At 50.8% G+C, this 24608-nt stretch overlaps 1 protein-coding gene across 5 annotated transcripts in view; it reads left to right on the forward strand.

The window, feature by feature from the left end:
* ncor1 (nuclear receptor corepressor 1) overlaps window positions 1–24363 on the forward strand; it is a 54367-nt gene extending 30004 nt beyond the window's left edge. For 2 of the 5 annotated variants that reach the window (XM_084473779.1, XM_084473780.1), the window contains exons 18-46: window positions 2058–2194; window positions 2358–2451; window positions 3655–4207; window positions 4311–4422; window positions 5072–5240; window positions 5939–6106; window positions 7407–7570; window positions 7953–8067; window positions 9531–9616; window positions 10082–10253; window positions 10640–10765; window positions 11027–11110; window positions 11377–11624; window positions 12226–12499; window positions 12841–13056; window positions 13603–13806; window positions 14273–14422; window positions 15282–15539; window positions 16285–16426; window positions 17163–17737; window positions 17941–18057; window positions 18318–18502; window positions 18912–19123; window positions 19242–19379; window positions 19672–19814; window positions 19941–19994; window positions 20647–20832; window positions 21294–21467; window positions 21713–24363. In XM_084473779.1, coding sequence (XP_084329905.1) covers window positions 2058–2194; window positions 2358–2451; window positions 3655–4207; window positions 4311–4422; window positions 5072–5240; window positions 5939–6106; window positions 7407–7570; window positions 7953–8067; window positions 9531–9616; window positions 10082–10253; window positions 10640–10765; window positions 11027–11110; window positions 11377–11624; window positions 12226–12499; window positions 12841–13056; window positions 13603–13806; window positions 14273–14422; window positions 15282–15539; window positions 16285–16426; window positions 17163–17737; window positions 17941–18057; window positions 18318–18502; window positions 18912–19123; window positions 19242–19379; window positions 19672–19814; window positions 19941–19994; window positions 20647–20832; window positions 21294–21467; window positions 21713–21939 — 5483 coding nt within the window. In that variant the 3' untranslated portion in view covers window positions 21940–24363. The remainder of the gene's footprint in view (window positions 1–2057; window positions 2195–2357; window positions 2452–3654; window positions 4208–4310; window positions 4423–5071; window positions 5241–5938; window positions 6107–7406; window positions 7571–7952; window positions 8068–9530; window positions 9617–10081; window positions 10254–10639; window positions 10766–11026; window positions 11111–11376; window positions 11625–12225; window positions 12500–12840; window positions 13057–13602; window positions 13807–14272; window positions 14423–15281; window positions 15540–16284; window positions 16427–17162; window positions 17738–17940; window positions 18058–18317; window positions 18503–18911; window positions 19124–19241; window positions 19380–19671; window positions 19815–19940; window positions 19995–20646; window positions 20833–21293; window positions 21468–21712) is intronic. The other 3 variants (XM_084473783.1, XM_084473781.1, XM_084473782.1) reach the window with 3 other exon arrangements.
* Window positions 24364–24608: the final 245 nt, after the last annotated feature.

Consider the following 24608-nt stretch of genomic DNA (forward strand, 5'->3'; position numbering starts at 1 on the left):
GAACAGCACTGTCTGTCACGGGCCCCTATTAAGGTCCCCGGGAGGTGCAACAGGACACGGGACAGGTTAGTGTCTGCAGCGAGACAAATGAGGATTGATTTAGGACGACTCTCGACTGAAGCTTTGGGATGCCTTTGCTCTTCCACGTATTGAAGGGAGGCGATTGCTTTTTATGACTTCGTTCCTGGCGTGGTAGAACTGAGTCCGGGAAATGTCTCCCTCTGTGTGAATGAGAAACTGCACAGCATTTATCAAAGTCCCTGGGGTTGTGGATTCAAAATGATTCTCTCTGCCCACTGTTCACATGAATGTTTGGCACTATTCATTTGAAGTTGTGTCTTGGCAACTGTATGCAATGTGGGAAATGAATGAGGTATGACTGCACAGCAAGCTTTTGACACATAAACTGAGCTTCAGTGACATCTACAAACTTGTTTGAGTAATTTTGTGTTTGGTCTTAATTGTTCATTTTTGTTTAAGACAGGTGATCTTTGTTTTAGACTAAGATTAAGATTATTTAGATTAAGACAGAAGGTTATCGATTTAATGAGATTTAGTTTGTGTTGTGTGAGCCTTATCTTGTTGTCCCGGGACAAGGGCCTTTTGAAAAGAGAATAATGTGTGGCATTATGCTATTTTTGGTGTCAGCTATCGAACATAGATTCTATTGGTTTAGCTGTTATCAAGTCCATAACCGATAGGTCATATGATCTGTCAGGTCAACCAATTATTGACCCTATTAGATTAAGCCCCCCCCGCCCACGAGATGTGTTATTTACTACTATTTGGTTGTACAATTGTTCGGTCAACAGTCCATGCAGTGCGTTATATCTGTTACCGGCTAGCCAAAATCATGATGAAACTCAAATAAAAACATTCACAGAAGTAAGGGAACTTTCCCCATAGAGTAAACGCCTTACGAAACGACCCGTCCCGCAGCCATTTCCAGGGAATTGTCTGGTTTGACTTCATTGAAAAAAAGAAACAGAAAAAAAAAAAGTCTTTGGTGCCAACTTTTAACCTTGCGTCAGCAGGGCCCAGCCGGGGGTTTGTACCCGATCGGACCTTGCTGTGGACAGCGTACCATAAAAGGCGGTTACGGTTGTGTACTTCGCATGAGTGGGCGGAGTCCATTAAGAGTGCATCAATTCTATGAACTTTATCGTTGATGGGTGGAAGGACAAACAACAAGTTTGACTAGCAGACACGCACTCATTGGCAGTTCCTTTTCGTTGATAAACGCCCCAGCAATAATCAACATGGTGCCTTATCTACCCTGTTTGAATGGTGACTGTTGTTCTATTGAAGGGACTGGGAACAGGACGAGAGTCACAATGCCCCATTGCTCTGGCTCCTTTGGCAAGAGCACTAATTAGGCTTTGAGCTTACCTATGTAGCGGGCACTGGGTTAAATGCCAGCCGTGTCCACTCTAATAAGCAATGCCAGGCAGGAAGGGGAAGGAGAGGGGTCACCAGGGTTACAGGAGTTGTGTGGGAGGTTGTCCTATTATCGGCGGTAGTCTGGCAGTCGCTCAGTGTTAAGTGACTCCCTGGCCCATGTTCAACCTGAACTCATTGTAAGCTCAGATTCTTAGGGTTTTCCTGTAGGCATCTTGAGAGGTCCCGTCATTTGGGCCAACGCTTCCTGTGGTGGAATGTGTTTATGGAGCTCTGAGTGCCGACTCGAAAATACATTCAGTTTCGCTCTTAGCTAAATTGGGGTCCCTTTTAGTTGAATTACTGCATTATCACGATATAGACCAAATATTGTACAATTGTTCAATGTTTGTATTTGTCGGATATTTGTGCTCAAAAACATATTTGTGCTTACTTCTGTTATGCGGCTCTATTACGTGGATGGGACGCATGCCGGCACCGGTGTTAAACTGACATTAATTGAATCAATTAATGCTAATCCTAACCCTAACCAACCTCCAACTGCAGTGTAGCTCTGACAGATCTGCTCCTCTTGGGACCTGACCTCACTAGTGTATTCTCCGATGTTTGCTGGCACTCCGTGCTTAAGTCGCCTGGTGCTCTGGCTCTTCTTGCATCAGGTTTGGTGGAGCACGGACGCAACTGGACGGCCATAGCGAAAATGGTGGGCACCAAAAGCGAGGCGCAGTGCAAAAACTTCTATTTCAACTACAAGCGGCGACACAACCTCGACAACCTACTCCAGCAGCATAAACAAGTATGTTACCACGGCAATCCCCCCCCCCCCCCCCAAACCCCCCTTTCCATTGTGAGGTCAACCAGAGTGCCGCCTGTGGCATTACCAAACATGAGGGCAAAGACATCATGGGTAATCTATGATGGGCTCCGTGGCTAACGGCCGTGTTTCCATCTGCCCTCAGGACACACGGCGGGCGAGGGCGGACATGTCCCAAGGCGAAGGCCTGGCCACGGCGTCGGCCGACGACGACGACGACAACCAGGACGATAGCGAAGGTCAGAGGGACGAACGGCGCGATGAAACTATCTCACGCACGCGCGCACACACACTACATGCACGCACGCACGCATGCAGGCCCGCGCACACGCCATGTGGTGTTTGTAGGACCCCCGTAGCCCGCTGTGCTCTCAGGTGTCTCAGGGATTCGAGTCGGCAGTAAGACTGTGACACCTCATGCATGGGGCGTGACAGTCAGGAGCCAACAGGCGGTTATATAAAATAAATAGGAACCGGAGCCTTTTTATATCCTCCTCCATCCTCCTCCAGTTTTATAAGGGAGGGAAAAAAAACGTTTGTGCTGTAAAGTGTGTGCAATGTGGGAAAATCATGTGCGGTAAAATCCAAAGTTATGAAGTATTCCTGAGCGCCGGGGGGCCCCATGTTGCGTAACGGTCTTCTGGCTTTGAAGACTTTGAAGAAGGCTTGCTGGTTGGAATGCAGCTGTAGTCTGCCTCACTGGTCCTGCAGTGCATACTCACTGCCGTGTCTGGAAAGAATCAAAGTTGTTTTACACGGTCAAACATGGTTATCTATTAAAGTATCCTGGATCGGTTTATTGTTGTGGTTTTGTTGTTTTGGACACCATTTTGTTCTAATCATCAGCATATCTGCATTCATTCTTATATGTGATTGTATATAATGCATCGGTTCTGCTTGCTGAGACGCTGTGTTAATATGTGTAGGCTGTAGTTGTCGTGGGCTTGCTATTGACAGCATTAAGTTACATTTGAAGTCTCCATGACAATTTGTAGTTTATTTCCATGGACTACAGTTTAACTCGCCAAGATCCAACCAGAGATTTTCAGCACAGGTTGTAGTCTATCATGTATGTTAGCGGTATATTCGTCTATATAGTGTAGCAGCTAATCTAAACCACTACTGGGTTCAAACTCCAACATGCCCATTCTACTGGCATCCCCTTGAGTAAGATGCAGTTCCCTAACTGATACATAAACCAAATAAATATCAGTTTGGATAAACGCGTCGCTTAAATCACTGCACTTCATTTATACCCATTGAACATCCAGTTTAGGTATACCAATTAAACAAAGACTTAATCAATGATAAAAGTCCATCTTATCCCTTAAAACCGTGTCATGGTAGAACTAGCATGGACAATATAATCAGGGTTGCTTAACATCGTTTCTGCTGGATTTGCACTCATGCACTCTTCCTCCGCCTTCTCCCCGTCCCGTCAGCCGGTGACAACAGCTCGGACACCGAGAGCGCTCCGTCGCCCTCGCAGGCCGACCCCTCCAAGGCCGGCGACGGCAAGAGGGCCGACGGCGGGGCGGCCAACAGCCACCCCTCGGAACAGGCCCAGGCCCAGGCCCAGAGTCAGGGTCAGGGTCAGGGTCAGGCCCAGAGTCAGGGTCAGGCCCAAGGCGCGGCCCAAGGCGCGGCCCAGGGCGCGGCCCAGGGCGCAGGCGGGAGCTCCAAGGCCCAGGAGACGCCCTACGGCGAGCTGAGGGTCAAGCAGGAGAAGAGCCCCGAGGGCGACGCGGGCACCCTGGAGGAGAGGGCCAGGGTGGCCCCGTACACCGGCGTGCTGCACCCCAAGACCGAGCCCCAGGACCTGGAGCTGAGGAGCGGCGGCGGCGGCGAGGTCCAGGTGAAGGTGGAGCCCGAGGCTAAAGAGCGAGGGGACAAGAGCCAGGCGGACGAGCGGCAGAGGGAGCTCCACTCGGACAACGACTCCAGCGCCACCTGCAGCGCCGACGAGGACGTGGAGGCGGAGCCCGAGAGGCAGAAGTGGGTGTCGGGGCTTTCTGGGGGCCGCCTCAGTTGATTTCATGGCGGTGGTCGAGCGTAGGTCTGATGACCCACGGATTGTGGCTTTTCTCTCTTTTTCCAGAATGTACACCATGGACAAGCCTTCCATGCTGGGGCCCCCGGGGTCCGTGCTGGTCTCCTCCAAGCTCAACATGCAGCAGCTGCATCAGCGTGCCGCAAACATACCCCCGATGGTAAGTCACCATGGCAACCCACCGCAGATGCAGTAGAGCTGTTTAAAGAGGCAGGGAGACAGGAAGTGGATCCACAGTGATGCGTTCAGGGAATCGCCCCGTCGACATTTTGAAATGGTTTGTCAACAAACCATTCAGTATTTATTTATTTTGTATCAGGATCACCCCACACCTGGGCTGCAAGCAGCCCATTGTTATTCCTCTACTGTATGCGGCCTGTTCGTCCGTATACAATATCTGTGCCGTGTGATACACACCTGGAACATATTTCTGAATGGTTTCCTGTCAATAGAAGGAACACTTATTACGGCGGCCCAGCATATTAGACCCTAACATATCCTGGACTAGCATTAATCAAACAAAAGCATCAAATCATGTCCTTTTGTGACTTTGAAACCTGGAAAGCCAGTTCAGCGTAGTCCTGAGAGTATTCCGTTTCTCTGCTCTCTTCCTGGCACCATGACCAGCAGCTCTCCTGGCGAGGTTGTGTCAAGTCCAATTTATTGGCATAGCCCTTAATCGCAGCGACAATCTCAAAGCCCTCTTAAGGGTAGGACTGAGGGCCTGGCTCCTGATACGCACCGAAGTCTGGGTAACTGACCGCCTCCTCCTCCTCCCTCCTCCCTCTCTCTCCCCCCCCCCCACGCAGGTGCAGGGTCCCTACGGGCCTGGGGGCGTGCCCATCAGTGGCTTCACTATGTTCCAGCACCAGATCAAGGCGGTGCACGAGTCTGCTCACCAGGAGGACAAGCAGAGGCAGGACCAGGGGGAGCTGGATCGGCGTCCCCCCAACCACCCCGCCTTCAGCACGCGAGATGGTGAGGGGACGACACGCACGCACACGCACACACACAGACACACACGCATGCACGCACGCACGCACACACACACACACACACCCTGCTTTGTCCTCGTCTGGCTGTTCCTCTCCATCTGTCTTTTTGGTTTGAGGAGGCCTCCTGTGGTCTGTGAACGACTGACCATTCGCACCAAGAATTTATTCTTTCGGTTCCTGTGTCCCCTCATTCGTTTGTCTCTTGATCGGTGGTCGAACGAGGGGGAATTCTGAAATGAAACGCAAGAGCAGGAATATAAACTTGGCTGACCCAGTTCACGTTGTCGTTTTTTCCGATTGCATGCATAAGTAAGAGTGGAAGCTGAGTGCCACTTTGCAGACCCGTTATGTTCTCCCCAGGGGGTAGTGTACGTAGCTTTATGGGTGTCGGGCCGGTGCATCCCAGTACATGGGGATATTCAAGCACCTTGCCAGGAAAGGCCTATAGGGAACCCTCTGACTGATTCATCTGCACGGTTGCCAAATGGATGACTACCATGCCCTTTGGCACAGTAGCCCGGTGAACCGTGGAGTTCAAGGGCCCTGGGTGTATGAAGTCACACAATCCTCCATCCAGGTTACGGGGGTGGTCTTCGAGGTCCCTGGCGGTGTGTTGTTGAATCCCTCCTCTCCTAATAGTGCGTGTTCCTCCCTTGTGTCCTGTGTGCCTGTGACCCGCAGGTAAGCCCTACCCCTTCATGCCTTTTGATATGAAGCTGGCTCTGGAGCAAGAGGCCCAGTCTGGCCGGCCTGGCTCCCCCTACAGGCTCTCCCCAAGAGAGCTGAGCAAGGCCTCGGCCCAGTCCGACCCCAGCGCCCCCAATGTCTCCCGCTACAGTGTGCCTCCAGGTAACCTGCACACCCCCCCCCCCCCTTCCCTCTCTTCATCCAACTCCTGCCTGCCCCCTTTTTCTCTCCCATCTCTCCCATCACCAGTGGGCCCTTTCTGCCATTTTGTTAGCTACTGTTGGCTAGCTACTGGGCCTTTCTTTCCCCCCACGTTGTGGGCTGTTTCTGGCCGGCGCCTGACCCTCACTTCATGGGCATGTTGAGCGATGGTTGTTTTAGATTAGTTCCATCTCCAGTTGTATGCGGCTTTTTTTCCCTTTTATATGCTGTGTTGTCATTGAGATATAACGATGTAGATATATAATTGTCATTACTATATCTCAATAGCAGCGTAGCATCTGTCGTTGGTCGCACCATTTGCATGTCCTTGATCCGATGGGATTGAGCTGGAAGTAAAACGAAAAGTCTTCAGGGCCGTCACAATAGCTATTGGTTCAGTGTTGAAGGGAATGGCTTTTATTTATAATTTTTGAATCGTCAACGTTCATTCCCCTCCTCTCACGCTGCAGCACATCTTAACCGTCCGACCAAGTTTCCAGCCACCATCGTCAACAATGAGCTGGCAGAATGAATATTAATGTCATCTCCCCCCCGTCCCCCCGCCGTATGCCTCCCGGCTGCTGGGCCCATTCACGTATCGCTCGCGTCATAGAGCGGTTTGTTGTCTTCCCCCGGTCGGCTCTGTCAGAGCGCCGACGTCCGTGTCCACTGGAAGAACTCTTAATAACACAGCCACGGCCATTTGCATTTTTGATTTTGTTAAGTGCGGGGGCATGAGCCACACTGTGTGTGTGTGTGTGTGTGTGTGTGTGTGTGTGTGTGTGTGTGTGTGTGTGTGTGTGTGTGTGTGTGTGTGTGTGTGTGTGTGTGTGTTGTTAATCCATTTAGTTGGCCATCTCCCCACCGTCTGCTTGCGGCCCCAAGGGCAGAGCGCAGAGCCGACATTTTATGACTTCAGATCCACTGTGCCTGTATCAGCCCGTTATGGTGGAACTTAATATTTTATTGTTGCTATTTAAACCCTTACCAAGCTCTTTGTGGAACCATATACTCTCCGCTGGGTCAGAGACGTGTGTGTGTGTGTGTGTGCGTTGGATTCTAACTTGAATACGTTATCGACTGCAGTCACTTTACGTAATCCATGGAAGCATTTTCATCTCTTTCATTGCTCTCTCTCTCTCTCTCTCTCTCTCTCTCTCTCTCTCTCTCTCTCTCTCTCTCTCTCTCTCTCTCTCTCTCTCTCTCTCTCTCTCTCTCTCTCTCTCTCTCTCTCTCTCTCTCTCTCTCTGTGTTGCTGTAGTCCTGCACCCGACGCCCAGCCAGACGGCCCAGGACATGCCGGAGGCAGTGCGGGTGTCGTTCAGGCACAGCCGGCCCCCCAACATTCCAGCTCCGCCGCCCCTCATTCCCACCTCCAAGCACACGGACAAGCCCTCCTTCATCCAGGGTGGCTCCATCTCCCAGGTCAGCTCCCCGAGCGGCAGCTCAATCAACCGCCCTTAGATTTGATTTGAACCGGCTTTCACATGGATATGAGTGATCCTCTCTGTTGGACGCACACACACCACGACAGACGTATCAAACGGCGCGCATAATCCTCTAGCAAAGTCAATATTAGTTAACACACAAAGCAGGGTATATTGTATGTAAAGAGCCTTTTTAAATCGAAACAGAAATGGTTATACGCCTACTAGGTAAACTGTACAGATTACGGGACATGTGCACTAACATGAATCCCAATCCGACTTCAAAGCAAAGGCGTGTCACTAACGGCGCCGGCTCTTTCCGACCTCGGCCTGACCCGGCCTGGTGTGCTGATCTGCTCTCTTCATTCCTGCTCTTCCAGGGAACTCCCGGCACGTACCTCCCCTCCCACGCCATCTACGGACCAGAGGGGACGAAGAGCTCCCCGGGCTCCATATCCCTGGGCCTGCCCCGACAGCAGGACCACAGCAAGCCCGGTAGGACTCCTCTGCTCTCACCCCCGGCCGGGATGGGGATTGGCCCATACCAGCCATTTCAAAAATAGACCTCCTTAAGACATCGCACTAGGGGTGCTGCGTTGATCTATTAACCGTACTTCCGGGTAGAGGCTGCCATTTCATATGCATGTCTGGCTGAAGCAGGACTCCATTCCCCTTCATCTGGCTAGGAGTTTCATTTCTCATTCCAGGTTGATGCCGATGCTCATTTTCATTGAATTATCACCATTTCGACAGGATGGATATTTGATCCCTTCATCATATTTAACAGACAGAGTGATCCCTAATTAGATAGAGTTCAAGAGTAAAGTACAATGTGCCTAATCAACAGCATTCTGCGCTGCCATTGCAGCATAAAGCCGCAACATTATATCGACATTCTTGCTGAAATTGGGTTCCTGTATTTTCTCCAACTTGTATTTATGTTCTAGATGTGGATCTCAGAGCCAGGTTCCCCCATTAAATGGTTCATTTAAAAACCCTACAGACTGTAATGGGGCTCATTGCCCTCCATGCATGATGATCAGGTTTAAGATCGGTAGCATAATGCCCCTCGTAAACATTCTGTTCTGCAAACCGCCTGTTCACCTCAAGATGCCTTTTCCTTCGCTGCTGTACAGGAAATGCCACACCCTTTTCCTCCAAGTTTTTTTCTGTACAGCGAGATATCTTGAGATGTCATTGAGTTTGTGTGCCTGTGTTGATTGTGGTCGCTGAGGCATTGGAACCCCCTCGTATCCTCTTTAAAAGGCCGGGGGCAACTCTAATTAGTGGCGTCCTTAGAACCCACTTCCTGGAGTTGTTTTTGTAGTTGCGGCGGTTTTGTTGTAGCTCTCCTGTTCCGACAAATGGCCCCATTCACACCGGATAAACAGCGCTGACAGGCCCGCGCGGCGATGCTAAGCACTCCATGCGTTCACCGACTTGTGTCTTCCACGTTGAGTTTCTCCCATTCACACTACTACTGGTGTACTGTACAAAATCCCCGCAATGGCTAACCTGCAATGCATCATAATACATAGTTTCTTTGTTTTTTTATTGCTTAAGAACTAACCATTGAGTCTTCCACTGTTAGCCTCCATACTCAGACAGACTATGATGCTCACTGCTGAAGCAGAAGGGGTTTAATGTACTACAGAGTCCAGTTCAAAAACCTTTACTCCCTTTGCTGTGTGGACCGGATGCATCTCCACAAAGACATTTCCGTAGACTCTCTCTCCGTCTCTCAGGGGATCTTAACAACAACAAACCAAATGAACAGACGCCACTGACGAGGCTAAAAGGTTGTGAGCGTGGTTGAAACTCCAGCTGCAAGTTTGCCATTGATGTTGCTAGACGATGGAGTTTCAAACGGTTCCACTTTGCTACCCGCTCTCTCCACACAGGATCACGTTCCCTTGGTATTTGTGTTAATCTCAACTCTCCCCCATCCCTCCCCCCAGGCTCCATGCCGTCCATCCAGGATGGGAGGGGCAACCCAGGCAAAATGGGCGAGGGCCTGGCTTATGGCCGTGGATCCATTACCCAGGTACCACCTTCTTAACAATGTCCTTTGGGAGGAAATGGGGACAAAGGGACTTCATGTCCATCAGATTATTTGCAATCCTGTGTAAAATATAGATCAGATGTCATTCATCATAGCCTGCGATCACAACTCATTTTCTTATTAATCATACCCAGGTGTATATACAGTATATATACACCCAAGTGCTGCAACCAACCATTAATTTCGTTTAATGTAAAAACTTTTTTGGGGATTAATCTTTATCTGACAAGCAGCCAAGAAAAATATAAACTATTCCTTTATATTTTATGATCCATGAACCAAATATTCGAATTGGCAACGTAAAGCAGCAAATGTTTGATATTTGTACTGATATTTGATATTAAAGTACTTAAACCATTAATTGAGTATGTGTGTATATATGTCTGTTTGTGTGTGTGTGTATCATGGGTGGTGGTTACTTACACTTCCTGTCTGTGTGCTGTCCAGGGTACACCTGCCATGCCCCAGTCCAGCATCGCTGCTGACCTGCTGAAGGGCACCATCACCAAGCTGGCCACTGAGGACATGAGCAGCCCCGACAAGAGCAGCCGGGGAGAGCAGATGCCCAAAGGTCACGTCATCTACGAGGGCAAGAACAGCCACATCGTCTCTTACGACGGTGAGACGTCTTGTGGCTATTGCCAGTGGTTTCCTTGCTACTTAGCTTTCCATTCAGCCATTTTGCTTTGCTACGGCAAAGTAACAATTCAACGATTTGCGTCACATTTTATACTCATTATGTCTTTCTTTTGAGGCCAGTCAATGTTAGCATGCTAGTTAGCGGTTTACTTAGCATAGTTAGCGAAACAAGTCACCTGGTTGAACATCCTGAGCCGTAAACTACTAAGAGTTTATTGAATGCTGCAATCCTTTATGGCTCCATCAGTCTAACCATGTTTACAGTGCTGGTCATTTTAAATAGCAGGGGTGCAATTCTTATACTTTCCCTTATGGAGACCCTGCTCCTCATAGCTGACTCTAAACTCTCCCCGGGCCTCTCTACAGCCATCAAGAACCCCAGGGAAGCCACCCGCAGCCCCAGGGCCGGCCACGACCTGAAGCGCTCCTGTGACATGATGGAGGGCCCCATGGGCAGAGGACTTCCTGGCCGCGACGTAGCTCCGTTTGAAGGTAGTTTGATTGTATCTAAATATCTATCGGATTATATTTATTCAGTCATTAAATATATATTTTATGATATTGAGACTTGGAGGTTTTTTAATTTGTTTTTGATTATAATTATATTCGCGTGATTGCTGATTCAATGTGTACACAGTGAGATGTGTTGTTCTAACGTTTATTGTCATTTTATTATAAAGAACTGTATCCATATGGAGATGTGTCTTCATGTTATCCATGAGACTATCTGAAGGTACGTTGTTGTTTGTTCAGGATTGTTGGGTAGAGCGTTGCCTAGGGAGGGTCTCCATGGAGATTCCAAAGAGAGGTCTTTCATCACCGGATCCATTATGCAAGGTAGTCCCTCCTCTTGAAGCTGTAGTAGCTCATAAATAGATTAGAAGGACACATTATTTTAATTAACAGGGAATAGTTTAAGAACCACCTGTAGTTATTTCCCAGTGCTTCCACCATCTTTGGTGGAACAACTTATTTGCTTATTTGATTTTCCTTTCGGTTTGACTTGAAGCCATTTGACGTCACACACTTTAAAAGAACCTGGCTACCCCCCATTGCTCATCAAAAACCGTTCATTGGTTAAATGTGCGCGCTCTCACTCCTAGGGACCCCCCGGACGTCGGCCGAGGCCTACGACGACAGCCCCAAATACAAGCAGATCAAGAGGGAGAGCCCGCCAATCCGCTCCTTCGACGGGGGCATCGTTAAGGGCAAGCCCTACGACGGAGTCAACACCATCCAGGAGCCGGGCCGCTCCATCCACGAGATCCCCCGCCAAGACCAGTCCGGCGGGGACAGCCGGAAGACCCCCGACATGGTGGACCGGAGGGTTTTGGAGGGATCCGTGTCCCAGGTATGACCGCGGCTCCGTGGACTGGTCTCGCCGTGTGCGCTCTTTAGTCGTTACGCACACTTGTATGACAAGTGACTTGAATGCTGGGAGCAGCCTGGCTGCGGGCGTTGAGGATTAATTAACCCAGTACCTGTAGTACCCAGTACCCAGCCCCGGGCCCCATTTCTAGCTCTGGAATGTTTGTGGCGCTAACTTTAACTTTTGTGCTTCTGCTCCCCCACAAATTTACCAATTTATCCCCCCGTCAACATCTGCGTCGGTATTATAAATGTTCCGGTGAACATAATGAGATTGCTCTACTACACACAAGTAAATATAAGTTTGCTTGTTGGCCGTGAATCGTTTGGGAAGTCAGTTTGAATATAAAGTGGATAAAAATAAATAAATATAAAATGTAATTGACTATCGATGGCTCAGCAATTTCCTGCAACTCCATATTCAAATCCAGGGCAATCCACCCCAAGTGGGGTCCCGAACCAAAGTTTGGGAACCACTGCTCTGTACTAACCTTACCCGCCCACTACATTATCCAGTAAATCCCCATTTTATTTATTTGCATATCCATATTTTTGATCAAGCGGCTTTCCCCCCCTGTCCCCAGATCCATTCTATGAACCAGTCCGCCATCAAGCACAACGTCAAGTCCCTGATCACCAGCCCCGGCAAGATGTCCCACGGCCTCCCCCAGCTGGAGGCCACGGACCGCGTGCGCCAGTCCGTGGTCAACTCCACCGGCGTGCTGCGCTCCACCCACCAGGAGGCCAACAGGACCCAGCTCAGCCCCGGCATGTACGAGGACGCCAACGCCCGCAGGACCCCCGTCAACTACAGCACCAACTCCCGGTCGTCGCCCATGCTGGGACGGGCCCCAGACGGTAGGGTCATAATCCCGGTTGTACCCGGTGTGTGCAACGCTCTGGCGACCGCTGGAACATTGAGGTTCAGACCTAGAACCGCTCCGGTAGTCGCCAAGCAACCTCGCTACCAGACTATGAATACAAATTTTATTATATTATAAGTATACTAATTTTTTGTACTACAATTATTAAGCGATCTTATATCCCACGTCCCTGCATTTTAAGTGGGCTTAAAATACAGGGTTGTGGGGGTCTGAGAGGACAAGACACGACGCTTGGGATTTGTTTATTTCACAAGTGCTGCTTGTAGCAAACATGCTTGACACCCAAACCTGCATCTTCTCTCCTCTCTAACAAAGGAGGCATAAGCTCCGGGAAGGCGGTGTCCCACGAGAGGAAGAGTGTCATGACCCCCACGCCCAGGGACAACGTGCCGGCCAAGTCCCCCGTGTCCGACCCGGTGGCCTCCCACAGCCCCTTCGACCCCCACCTCCGCCCCATGGTCCCCGGGGAGGTGTACCACCTGCCCCCACACCTGGACCCCACCATGGCCTTCCAGCGAGTGCTGGACCCCGGTACGACCGCTGCTGCTCCTCCAGAGCCTCCCCCTCGTCGCCCTGGTGACCCGCCTTAACACGGCTACATTTAGCTGTAGTTTGCGTTTCCACCAATTATTCATGTGCTCCGTTGACTGGACTGTAGACCTCTCATGGAGACACAGGGCCAATTCAGTGTTTTATTTTATTGGTCATACTGTACGATGTATAAAATAATCAGGATATTCTTATTATTAATAATAGTATTAATGGTAGCCGCTTGATCAAAAATATGGATATGCAAATAAATAAAATGGGGATTTACTGGATAATGTAGTGGGCGGGTAAGGTGGTAGTTGGCTGAATACAAACATATTTTTCCCTTTGTTATGACCTTTGTTCACACGCCCCGCTACCATTAAAACTAGAATTAGTTCTTTTCAGGCTAGTCAATATCGGGATGCTAGTTAGCAGTTTCCTCTGCATTAGTTAGCGGGGGGGGAAAAAAGCGACTTGGTTGAACCTCCTGAGCCGTCTCACTCAAACCAAAACCCCCTCTACCGCTCCGTCTCCGTCCCGCCGCAGGCGCGTACATCTTCCCCCGGCAGCCGACGCCAGCGGGCTACCCCAACACCTACCAGCTGTACACCATGGAGACCACGCGCCAGACCATCCTCAATGACTACATCACCTCCCAGCAGATGCAGGTCATCCCGCGGCCAGACCTGGCTCGCGGCCTGTCGCCGCGGGAACAGTCCATCGCCATCCAGTATCCGGCCGGCGCTCGAGGTATGCAACCGCGCCCCCGGGGGGGGGGGACGCTGTAGGACGCAGGCCTGCCTCCCACAGCGTGTGTGTGCGTGTGTGTGTGTGTGTGTTTGTGTGTATGTGTGTGTACCTTGTAGTGGCTATCCTTTTCCAGACGCCCAGAAGCAAATGACCTCGACAAAATTAGCAGTTTTTTTTTTTTTTTTGTAACCGCTGAGGAGGGCTGCCACTGATTGGGCCTTACTCCTCAGTGATCGGGTTATGGGTCGTACAAATTGGTACCGCCGGGCTCGGCTCCATGTAGCCGCCCGGCCCCCCAGCCTCTCTAATCACGCCCCTGGGGCTCCACACACGCTGATCTGTAAACCTATAACTGACGTGGCGGGCGATGGGTCCCCAGCTGATTGCGGGGCCCACGGCGTCCAGGTAGACTGATGGAATTGGTTCTTGTTGTTCACCGCTGGCCCTTTGCTTCTGTCTGTAAAAGGGATTATTGATCTAGCCCAGATGCCTCCAACTATCCTGTTACCTCACCCTGGGGCAACAGGTTCCCCTACTATGGAACGAATCGCCTACCTCCCCGGAGCTCAGCCCCCTTTCCCTCCTAGGCCCTTCAACCAAGCCTCCATATCGCCAGGTGAGGACCGCACCCCCTCACTGTCCCCCCCTCTCTTAATCTCACCTCCCCCCCCCCTCCCCTTCCTCCTCCTCTCCGTCCCCCTTTACATTGCCTTTCCAGTGGACCTCTCCACAAGGTCCAGGTGGTGGTGTTGGTGATTCACATGTGACCACTTTAAGGGCACTTGACCATCCCCTGGTGGACGGTTTTGGTGGTACAGTCCTGTCCATCTGCAGACGGATCAGTCCAACTCATCTGCCCTTAAAGGGGGGGATAGGCATGCACTTGAGTACAGCAAAGAAGTAACTCTTAACTCTTAAAGTACTTGATATTTAAACTATATATATATTGCTAGGCTGCCTGTTTGAAAGCATGGTTTCATGATACAAAGCTGATAGTTGGAGCCAATTATTAAGTGTATTATTGGTATTAGGCCAATAGCCGGAATGGCCCATTTTACTAATGTATATGTTAAATACAAGCTGAATCTCTTGTAAGAATAAATAATGTTTTATTATAACATATTATATAATATATAATATAATATTATAACACTTTGTCGACTCCCAATGGTAATATATCTTGATGTTTGAGTCTTCACCAAGCTTTGCTTGTGTAGAAACATATGCTTTAGTAACTGGCAGCCTGGTTCAGTCCTGGCTGAAGTGGCCTCTAACGGTAATGGTCCAACCTGAGTTTATTGCCCTAGTAAAACCACCACGGGATCCAGTCTAACGCCACCTCGGAGAAGGTTTCCTGGCACGGCATTCTGAACCCCGCCCTGGTTCCCTCCTTCCAGCGCCTGTGGACCGAAACTTTATGCATCGCGTGTGTGTGTGTGTGTGTGTGTGTGTGTGTGATGTCCTTGGGCTTTCAGGCCACCTAGCCGCAGCAGCCAACGCCGCTGGCATGGAGCGAGAGAGGGAGCGGGAGAGGGAGAGGGACCGCGAGCACCGCGATCGGGAGCAGCAGCGGGACCGCGAGCAGCGCGACCGGGAACACCGAGACCGGGAGCACCGGGACCGCGAGCACCGGGACCGCGAGCAGCGGGAGAAGGAGCGGGAGCACCGGGAACGGGAGATGCGGGAGCGCGAGCATCTGGTTGCCGCGGGCGCCAGCGCGTACATCCGCAGCGGTGAGCAGAGTCGAGGCTTGTTGTTCATCGATTGCATTTTTATGTTCCGCTTTATGTCACAAAGGTGAACATGATAAACATTTCCACTTTGTGAGCGCTAACGTGTATCTATATTATCCATCCATCCAGCCTACTGGTCAAGTATGTTTTAGATTGATGGATGGACCCCTTAATGCCCTATGAATGAAGCTGGGACTGCAATAGTGGATAAACAGTAGATGATGCCTCGTTTCCACCGAGCGGCGCGGTGCGGCTTGGTGGAGTAGTGAAGGTGCGGTTCGGCGCAGCTCAGTTATGGCTCGCGTTTCCACCGCCGACAGTACACCTTACGGTAGGGCGGGGTTTAAGCTGGACGGCGATAGCCGCGGCAGCTACGTAAGCATCGTGATCTCATAGCAGCCCGACACAGTGTAGCCTGCTAATAAATCCAAGGAAAAATAATAACTTTTTCGCAACATTTTCTTCAATAAACCAAGCTTACGCCTTAGAAATACCTTGCGGCTACTGTGTTTGTTTCTTATTTATCCCCCCGTCGCACGGAAGGGACGATTCTGTCTACCAATCAATGGACGGCGTGTGTAGCTCAAACTTGTTGACACCCTTTCAGGTGTCTCAGTACTCCAACTTTGCATACTGAACCGACCCGCACCCTCCGGTGGAAATGCGCCATTAATGTCATCCAATAGTCTGTCTCTTGTGTTTAATCTAAGTGTGTGTGTGTGTGTGTGTGTGTGTGTCCCTCCAGGTTCAGAGCAGCCGGGCAGGCCAGTTAGCCGTGGTTACCTGCGCTCCCCGTCTCCCTCTGTGAGGACCCCTGAGGGCGTGGTCCAGCAGAGGCCCAGCATCTTCCAGGGAACCAACAGCAAGAGCGTCATCACTTCTCTCATGTAGGCACACCTTCAGCACCCGCTGCTTTGAGGAGCTCACAAGCACACACAGGAGAACCCTCAGCCCGTTCCATCTGTGGCTCTAATCTCGCTTCCTCTTATTACTCTCGCTCTTTCTCTCGCGTTTTTCTCTTTATCCATTTGTTTCTCTTTCTCTCTCTTACTCTCCTTCAACCTCTTGCATATTCTATCTCTTTCTTTCTAATCTCTCTGGGTCTGGGTGTCTCTCTCTCTCATATCTCTGGGTCTGGGTGTCTCTCTCTCTAATCTCTCTGGGTCTGGGTGTCTCTCTCTCTCATATCTCTGGGTCTGGGTGTCTCTCTCTCTAATCTCTCTGGGTCTGGGTGTCTCTCTCTCTCATATCTCTGGGTCTGGGTGTCTCTCTCTCTAATCTCTCTGGGTCTGGGTGTCTCTCTCTCTCATATCTCTGGGTCTGGGTGTCTCTTCTCTCTAATCTCTCTGAGTCTGGGTGTCTCTCTCTCTCATATCTCTGGGTCTGGGTGTCTCTCTCTCTAATCTCTCTGGGTCTGGGTGTCTCTCTCTCTCATATCTCTGGGTCTGGGTGTCTCTCTCTCTCATATCTCTGGGTCTGGGTGTCTCTCTCTCTCATATCTCTGGGTCTGGGTGTCTCTCTCTCTAATCTCTCTGGGTCTGGGTGTCTCTCTCTCTCATATCTCTGGGTCTGGGTGTCTCTCTCTCTAATCTCTCTGGGTCTGGGCGTCTCTCTCTCTCACAGACCCCAGTCCTCCGCCTCGGCGGCGGCGGCGGCGGCGGCGGCGCAGGCGGGCTCCCGCTACAGCACGGCGGCGGACGCCCTGGCCGCCCTGGTGGACGCGGCCGCCTCGGCGCCCCAGATGGACGTGGCCAAGGCCAAGGAGAGCAGCAAGCAGCAGGACCACCGCGACGACGACATGGCCGCCCGGCGGGCCGAGCACCAACAGCTCCAGCAGCACCAGCAGCTCCAACAACAACAACAGCAGCAGCAGCAGCAGCAGCACCAGCACCTCCACCAACAACAGCAACAAGCGCTGCACCACCAGCAGCAGCTGCAGCAGCAGCAGCAGCAGCACCTCCACCAGCAGCAGCTGCAGCAGCAGCACCAGCAGCAGGAGGCGGAGCGGCACGCCATGCAGGCTCAGTACGGCTCCAAGGACAAGGGCACCAAGGCCCGCATCGAGGAGGAGCTGCGCACCCACGGGAAGACCACCATCTCCGCCGCCAACTTCATCGATGTCATCATCACGCGGCAGATCGCCTCGGACAAGGACTCCCGCGAGAGGGGCTCCCAGAGCTCGGACTCCTCCAGCAGCTGTGAGTTTGTGGGGGTGGGGGAGGTCCCATCTCAGAGTTAATCCTTTCTTTGTTTGTACTCTACATAATGTTGCAGCAACCAAAGATGTCGATTGTCTATGCCAAACTGATGACGATAGAGATCAATAGTGTTGCGGAGCTCGGTGCAGTACTATCGGTTTCCATGCATCACAGGCTAACCTTTTATCTCCTTAATTATGCAGTGGCATCCAATCGCTATGACAACCCCAGTGGAGGCACCATCGAGGTCATCAGCCCCGCCAGCTCCCCAGTGCAGCCGCAGCAGGACAAGCCCGAGGAGAGACAGCCGCAGCCACCAGGTGAGGAACGCGGGAAACACCTAAAATATCGACCCGTGTCAATTTGATTAGAAAAAAAAAACGGATAAACTCTGAAGTTGTAGTGAAGCCTCAACCAGAGATGGGCTTCACTTTAAATCCATCAACACACTCAGCTGTCAAGAGCAGAGCGAGTCCTTCTTCCACGCCTGCCCCGTCACCCACTGTGCTACTCCAGTCTCCTTAACCACTTCTCTCTCCGTCCCCACCCCCTGTCCCCCCCCCCCCCCCCTGCCCTCCAGCCCACCAGCGCTCCATGTCTGGGCTGCCCCCCGCGGCGGGCATGCGGCCCTTCGACATGAGCCGCTACAGACAGCAGGGGGAGTCTCCCCACGCGGCGGCCCAGCAGCCCCCGTCCTCCCAGGGGGACGGCTACGCTCAGGTCCCCAAGACCCACCGCGTCATGACCCTGGCGGACCACATCTCGGTGAGACGCGCTCCGGGGTCGGGGGGGTCTGGGGTCGGGGGGGTTGTGTCCGTGTGGCGGCTCTAGTACTGCTGGCGTTCCGCAGGACACCCGTTTCCGGCGGTTACCCAGGAGATCACTTTCGGGCATTTTCAAACATGCTGTCTAGGAAAATAAGCAATATGTCGTCGTTGGCTTGTCAACACTTGAGATCGCTATCATTCTGTCTCTGTATATTCTTGGCAAATGCAAAGTTGCTAATGATCAAATTAAACCGACAAGGGACAGACAATATATATATATATATATATATTTTTGTTTTTTTGTTTTTGTTTTTGTTTTGTAGCCATCCAGTTTGAAAAGCACTCCTTTATTGCATCACTCTAATTTATTTTCCATATTTGTCCACGTCTTCTTCCCACAAACACAGCACATCATCACCCAGGACTTTGCCCGGAACCAGGACCCCCCAGCCTCCTCTGCCTCCAGCACATTCCAGGGCGCGGCGCCCCTCGTGTCCACCTCCAGCCGGGTCAAAGCCCCCAGCCGCTACAGTCCAGAGAACCAGGCCCAGGCCCCCCACCACCAGAGGCCCTCCAGCAGGGTGTCCCCGGAAAACGCTGCTGAAAAGCCCAGAGCAAGGTACCCCACGGCGGCCAGCCTGTCTGAGTGAACACTGGCAACTCCTGGTTGGGGTCATAGCTGTCCCAGCTGTTGCATTGATCCAACTGGCTGTGTTTTGCTCTGCTGTCCCTTCCAGACCCGGGAAGTCTCCGGAGCGGGGCCGGCAGATGGAGAACTATGAGCCCATCTCTCCGCCCCAGAGCTACCAGGACAAGCAGGAGACGGCGGGCCCCCCGGCCCCGCAGCGGAGGCAGAACGACAACCCTGAGATCAGGTAGGGAGGAGTCAGAGAACCCAGAGCAGCACCGTGGTTAAAGAGTCTCCGATGAAACCCTAGCCATGGAATTAATCAATTGATCCACGGTCCCCTATTGGTTAGGAATCTGATCCCACAAGGACAAATCCCAGAACAATATATTTATAAAATAACAACTCACACTTTTAGGTTTAACTCCAAATGTGAATTTGAAGTCTTAAACTGGTATAAACTGCACCACTCACCCATCATCGTCACCCATGTACACACATTCATCACTGACACCCATGTGCCTTCCCTCTGGTTCCAGGAGTGACTCTCGCTCTCCGGGGAACATGTCCTACCTGCCCTCCTTCTTCACCAAGCTGGAGAACACCTCTCCCATGGTGAAGTCCAAGAAGCAGGAGATCTTCCGGAAATTGAACTCCTCTGGCGTCGGGGATTCTGATGTTGGTAAGTGTGCCTTCTTTTTTTTTCTCCATGCATTACATTATGCATGCACCCGCACACACACTTTATTGTAAAACCTTTGTTTTTATCTATCAGTTTTATTGATCCATCCTACAATTTGTCTTATAGGAAACGCACAGCCGGGCACCGAGATCTTCAACCTGCCTGCGGTCACCAGCTCAGGTAAACAACGCCGGGGTTGTTGACATCCAAACCTGCTGACGTCTGCTTGACCGAGAGCTAGCTTCTCATTCGTAATTTTGGGTTATTCAGCTTTTATTTAGGGAGGTAATTAATGAGTAGGTAGGGCTCACCCTAGTCTCAAATTCTTAGCTGGATTACTGTTTCTGGATTCTGTTGGCAGGTGAGCTTGAACTCTGTGAACGGGGCGTTTGTTTTGCTTTTGCTTCATATCTGTGCGGACCTTGTTCATTGATAACGTTGCTGGAAGTGGGGATATGCAGGCGCGTCATTGGCTAGTCATGGCAAACACAAACTGGACCAGCACTTGTGAACAGTCAGAAAGTGTCTGTAAAGGTTTCAAATCAACACCATGTAGACCGCCACTGTAGAAATACAGTTGTTAAAATCAGCGTTGTCCATTCGCGCAAGTCGCTTCCTCTTTGGTAGAGTAACCAGGTTTTGGTTTCCGGGTCTCAGGCTCTGTGCCATCTCCCCCGCTGTAACTCTCCTTAACCTAGTTAGACGGCTAGAGATTAGGAACCCCTGGACCACCAGAGAAGCTTAACCTGCCCCTACTAGACAAGCCCGCCCGCTCACCCGCCCCGTGCTCTCTCTCTCTCTCTCTCTGTGTGGTTACCATGGCGCCCTGCAGGCAGCATCAACGCCAGGAACCACTCGTTCAGCGACCCGGCGAGCAACCTGGGTCTGGAGGACATCATCCGCAAGGCCCTGATGGGCAACCTGGAGGACCGGCCGGACCAGGACCACCAGGGGGGGCCCGGCTCTCAGCCGGCCAACAGCGAGGGCCGCCAGGACGCCAACCGCTCACCCAGCATAGGTGAGGGTCAGCGCGCCCCTCTCTCTCTCTCTCTCTCTCTCTCTCTCTCTCTCTCTCTCTCTCTCTCTCTCTCTCTCTCTCTCTCTCTCTCTCTCTCTCTCTCTCTCTCTCTCTCTCTCTCTCTCTCTCTCTCTCTCTCTCTCTCTCTCTCTCTCTCTCTCTCTCTCTCTCTCTCTCTCTCAGACACACGCAGGGTCCCAGCTCACGCATCAGCCAAAGCTGAGTCGATGCACACATTTGGCAGGTAAAATAGTTCTGGGTCACGTGTTAAAACAATCGCATGGCTGGATGATGTTCCCATAGTGGGAATTAGGTCAAAAGATAAAATCAGACAGAAGGTTTGGGACCCTGAGTGAACACACAACGTCCGTCATGAATCTCCTTTGAACGGCAAACCTGCTAGTTTGCAGTAGTCAAAGCTGACGCTTTGCCGACCGCTGCGCTCTGTCCCGACAACACAGGGAAGCAGAAGCCCCAGAGCAAGGCGGCGAGCCGCAAGTCCAAGTCGCCCAACCTCGGCCAGGGCTACGCAGGGGCGGAGCGGCCCTCCTCGGTGTCCTCCGTCCACTCGGAGGGCGACTACACCCGCCAGGCCGCCCCCGGCTGGCCCTGGGAGGACCGGCCCTCGTCCACAGGTAGGGCACCACCACCACCACCACCACCACCTCCCCCCCCCCACCACCACCACCACCTCCCCCCCCCACCACCTCCCCCCCCCACCACCACCACCACCACCACCACCACCACCACCTCCCCCCCCCACCACCACCACCGGCAGACAGACGCCCCTGTCCACCTATCCTTTCCCTGAACATGTAAAGATGTGTGTTTTAAATCATGCAAATAGACCTCTTCTCCTGCTCCTCCTTCTCTGCTCCAGGCTCCATGCAGTTCCCCTACAACCCCCTGACGATGCGCATGCCGCCCACCTCCATCGCCTCGCCGGCCATCCAGAGCCAGCAGCAGCAGCAGCAGCAGCAGCAGCAGCTGCCCCCGCCGCCCCCTGCTGGCCCCACGGCGCAGCAGCAGCAGCAGCAGCAGAGGGTGTGGGAGCGGGAGCCTCTGCTGTCAGAGCAGTACGAGACGCTGTCGGACAGCGACGACTGAGCGGGCCTCCAACCGCCCACCTTCCCCCTCCCCTCCCCCCAACTGAAACGCCCCGTAAACCCAGGGGACCGGGGAGAGGGAACAGACGGACAGACAGACAGAGAGACAGAGAGAGAGAGGGGGAGCCTGGGCTCAGGGCAAGTTCTGCCCAACCCTGTCCCGCCCAACCCTCTCCTGCCCCGCTTCCCCTCACCTCCACTCTCTAGATCTGGCCTCACTCACTGGTGAGTGCGGCCGACGACCGCAAGGGGATGGTATCCGATGTTCGTTTTTTTTTTCTGGGTCCGATGGCGCCCCCTGGTGACAGCTGTGAGGAATTTCAGCTGTGGCTCGTGACCCGGCCAGGCCTTTTCAGGACAATGTCCGTTTTGAGCAGTCAGAGGAGGAGGCGTTGATGGGGAGTAGGGGGGTCACTAAGAGGATTTTATGAGTAACAAAGTAAAGATGAAGAACTTGTGTAAAAAAAAATTAAAAAAAAATTAAAATGAGAGTAAAGGAAATGACACGAGAGACAATTTCTGAATTTTTGTTTGATTTCTGTAAAGATACACCTTGTCTTTAGAGAAAATCATTGTATGTAAATAGTCAGCTTTTTGCAGTGTTTTTTCGTAACTTGATTTCTTATTTTAATGTTGCTTTTTAAAATTGATCCACTTTAAAATGGGGAAGAGGAGAAGGAGGAGGAGCATCGCAGTCTTTTTGGTATCACAGATGGTCTCCCTCTTGAAACATCTTCCACCACCGCTTCTCTCTCTCACACACACACACACACACACACACACACACACACACACACACACACGTACCCTCTTGTGATGCATCGAGGGAGAGGTGGACCTGAGGGATATACTTGAGTGTGTGTGTGTGGAGCACAGAGACGTGCTGGCCCCCTGCCCACCAAAAACCACCAGATTCTCAACATCGCGTACATTAGTGAAACATACAGATGCACACCGGACACATTTACATTTCACTACAACATCTGGGACAATTCATTGAAAGAACCCACCTGTAAAGTTAACTTGTGTTACCCACTTTGCAGTCAGGAAAACTATCTTTGGTGTGAGTTAGAAACACTGGTGTCAAGAGTATGAAAAGTGAAAGTCATTGATAAGCTTAATATTGCCGACAGTGATATTCTTGAAGACAACTTCTTGGGCCCTGCATTGATCTGAATTATGAACGTGAGCTGAAGTTGTCTATGTTTTGGGGTTTTTATAACATGAAGCAGTAAAGTCTCCCACTATTGCACAAATTGGATGCTCTCTGAAACGTAGTCAAAGTGAAAATAGTGCAAGAGAAGAAATCTATTTTTCTTTTTTTTCCTTCGTGAGAGGGTATGCCATCCCTGGCGGCTTGAAAAAACAAGGCAGCTTTAATAAATTTTCTCAGAGATATACATTTTGGTGTTTATTGATATTTGTACGTTCCTTTTCTCTTATGTAGTCCCCCCTTTTTTTTTTATACTGTCAAGACAGTCATCTGAAACTGAACTCGGTATTATCTTTCCGTTGGATAAAAAAAAATATGAAACTAACCAAACGTGAAAAAGAACGTCGCTGCACCGTTGCACTTTTTTGTTTTGCATTGGGGCTTTTTGTCAACAAAAGGCCGGACTACCTGTTGTGTAACTTATTCAGCCTCCGTCACAGGAGCTCACTGAGGTGTGCTTTAAATAGCCCTAGGCGGCTCGCTAGAGAGACGGATATTTGGACTTCCGGCCTTCTCTAAAGTAGCTGGTGCTTCATTTCTTTATATTTCTCCAGTAGGACACTTGCTTCACGGTCTCAATTAGTGTATGGTCCCTTCTTTTATTAAACTTTTTTTCCGGGAGTTGCTGTCGTTGTCATTTTTAATCTCTTCTCTGGATCCTGGGTTGACAGCATCCCCCCCCGCCCCATCCACAGGCATGAAGCTTTCAAGTATTAACGCTATAGGTCATCATTTATAATGGCAGTAACGCTCCTTTCTCGGTAAGCCTCTTCTTTTGTCAAATATGTGAAATCCTACCGTGTTATATTATAGACAACCAATCTGCTCTAAACTTGATACTTTTTTTTTCCTTCTCGTCATGATTTTGAATTCTAGCTCTTCTTTCCCCCTGTCTTTTCTATGATTTTCAACATCAATGTATTTCATCCCGTATTAACGGGGTGTTATGTGTTTACAATGGCAATGACGAAAAAAAAGTTTACAAACTTGAATTTTAAAAAGACAAAAAAATGAAAATGAAGCCGAAACTAAATTGAAGCGTCTTTTCAGCTCACAATCAAACACGCAGTGGTGACTTTTCTGAAATTGAGACTTGAATTAACCCATGTATCCTATGATGTTGAAATGCAATGTTCGTATCGCACAATGTCTCTTGGTAGTCTATTACAAGAATTCAGACCAATCAAATAAAGTGGATCAGTTCTCCACCTCTGAAAAGTGTATCTGTTAATCAATTCATACATACATACATACATACATACATATACACCCTATTCAATATTTTACTTAAGTAAAAATGGTGGCTCGGGTGTTTAGACTCCAACGATTCAGGATATAAACCTACATGCTCTTCATTGACATGAATTTACATACAGGTTACTTGTATGTGCCTCCTTAATTAATGGCAAAAGTATTAAATGGTCATTTATCTTACTTTGACTATAGCCAAGGTATTT

The sequence above is a fragment of the Micromesistius poutassou genome (assembly GCF_964030765.1).
Source record: "Micromesistius poutassou genome assembly, chromosome: 10".
In the NCBI taxonomy this organism is placed as follows: Eukaryota; Metazoa; Chordata; class Actinopteri; order Gadiformes; family Gadidae; genus Micromesistius; species Micromesistius poutassou.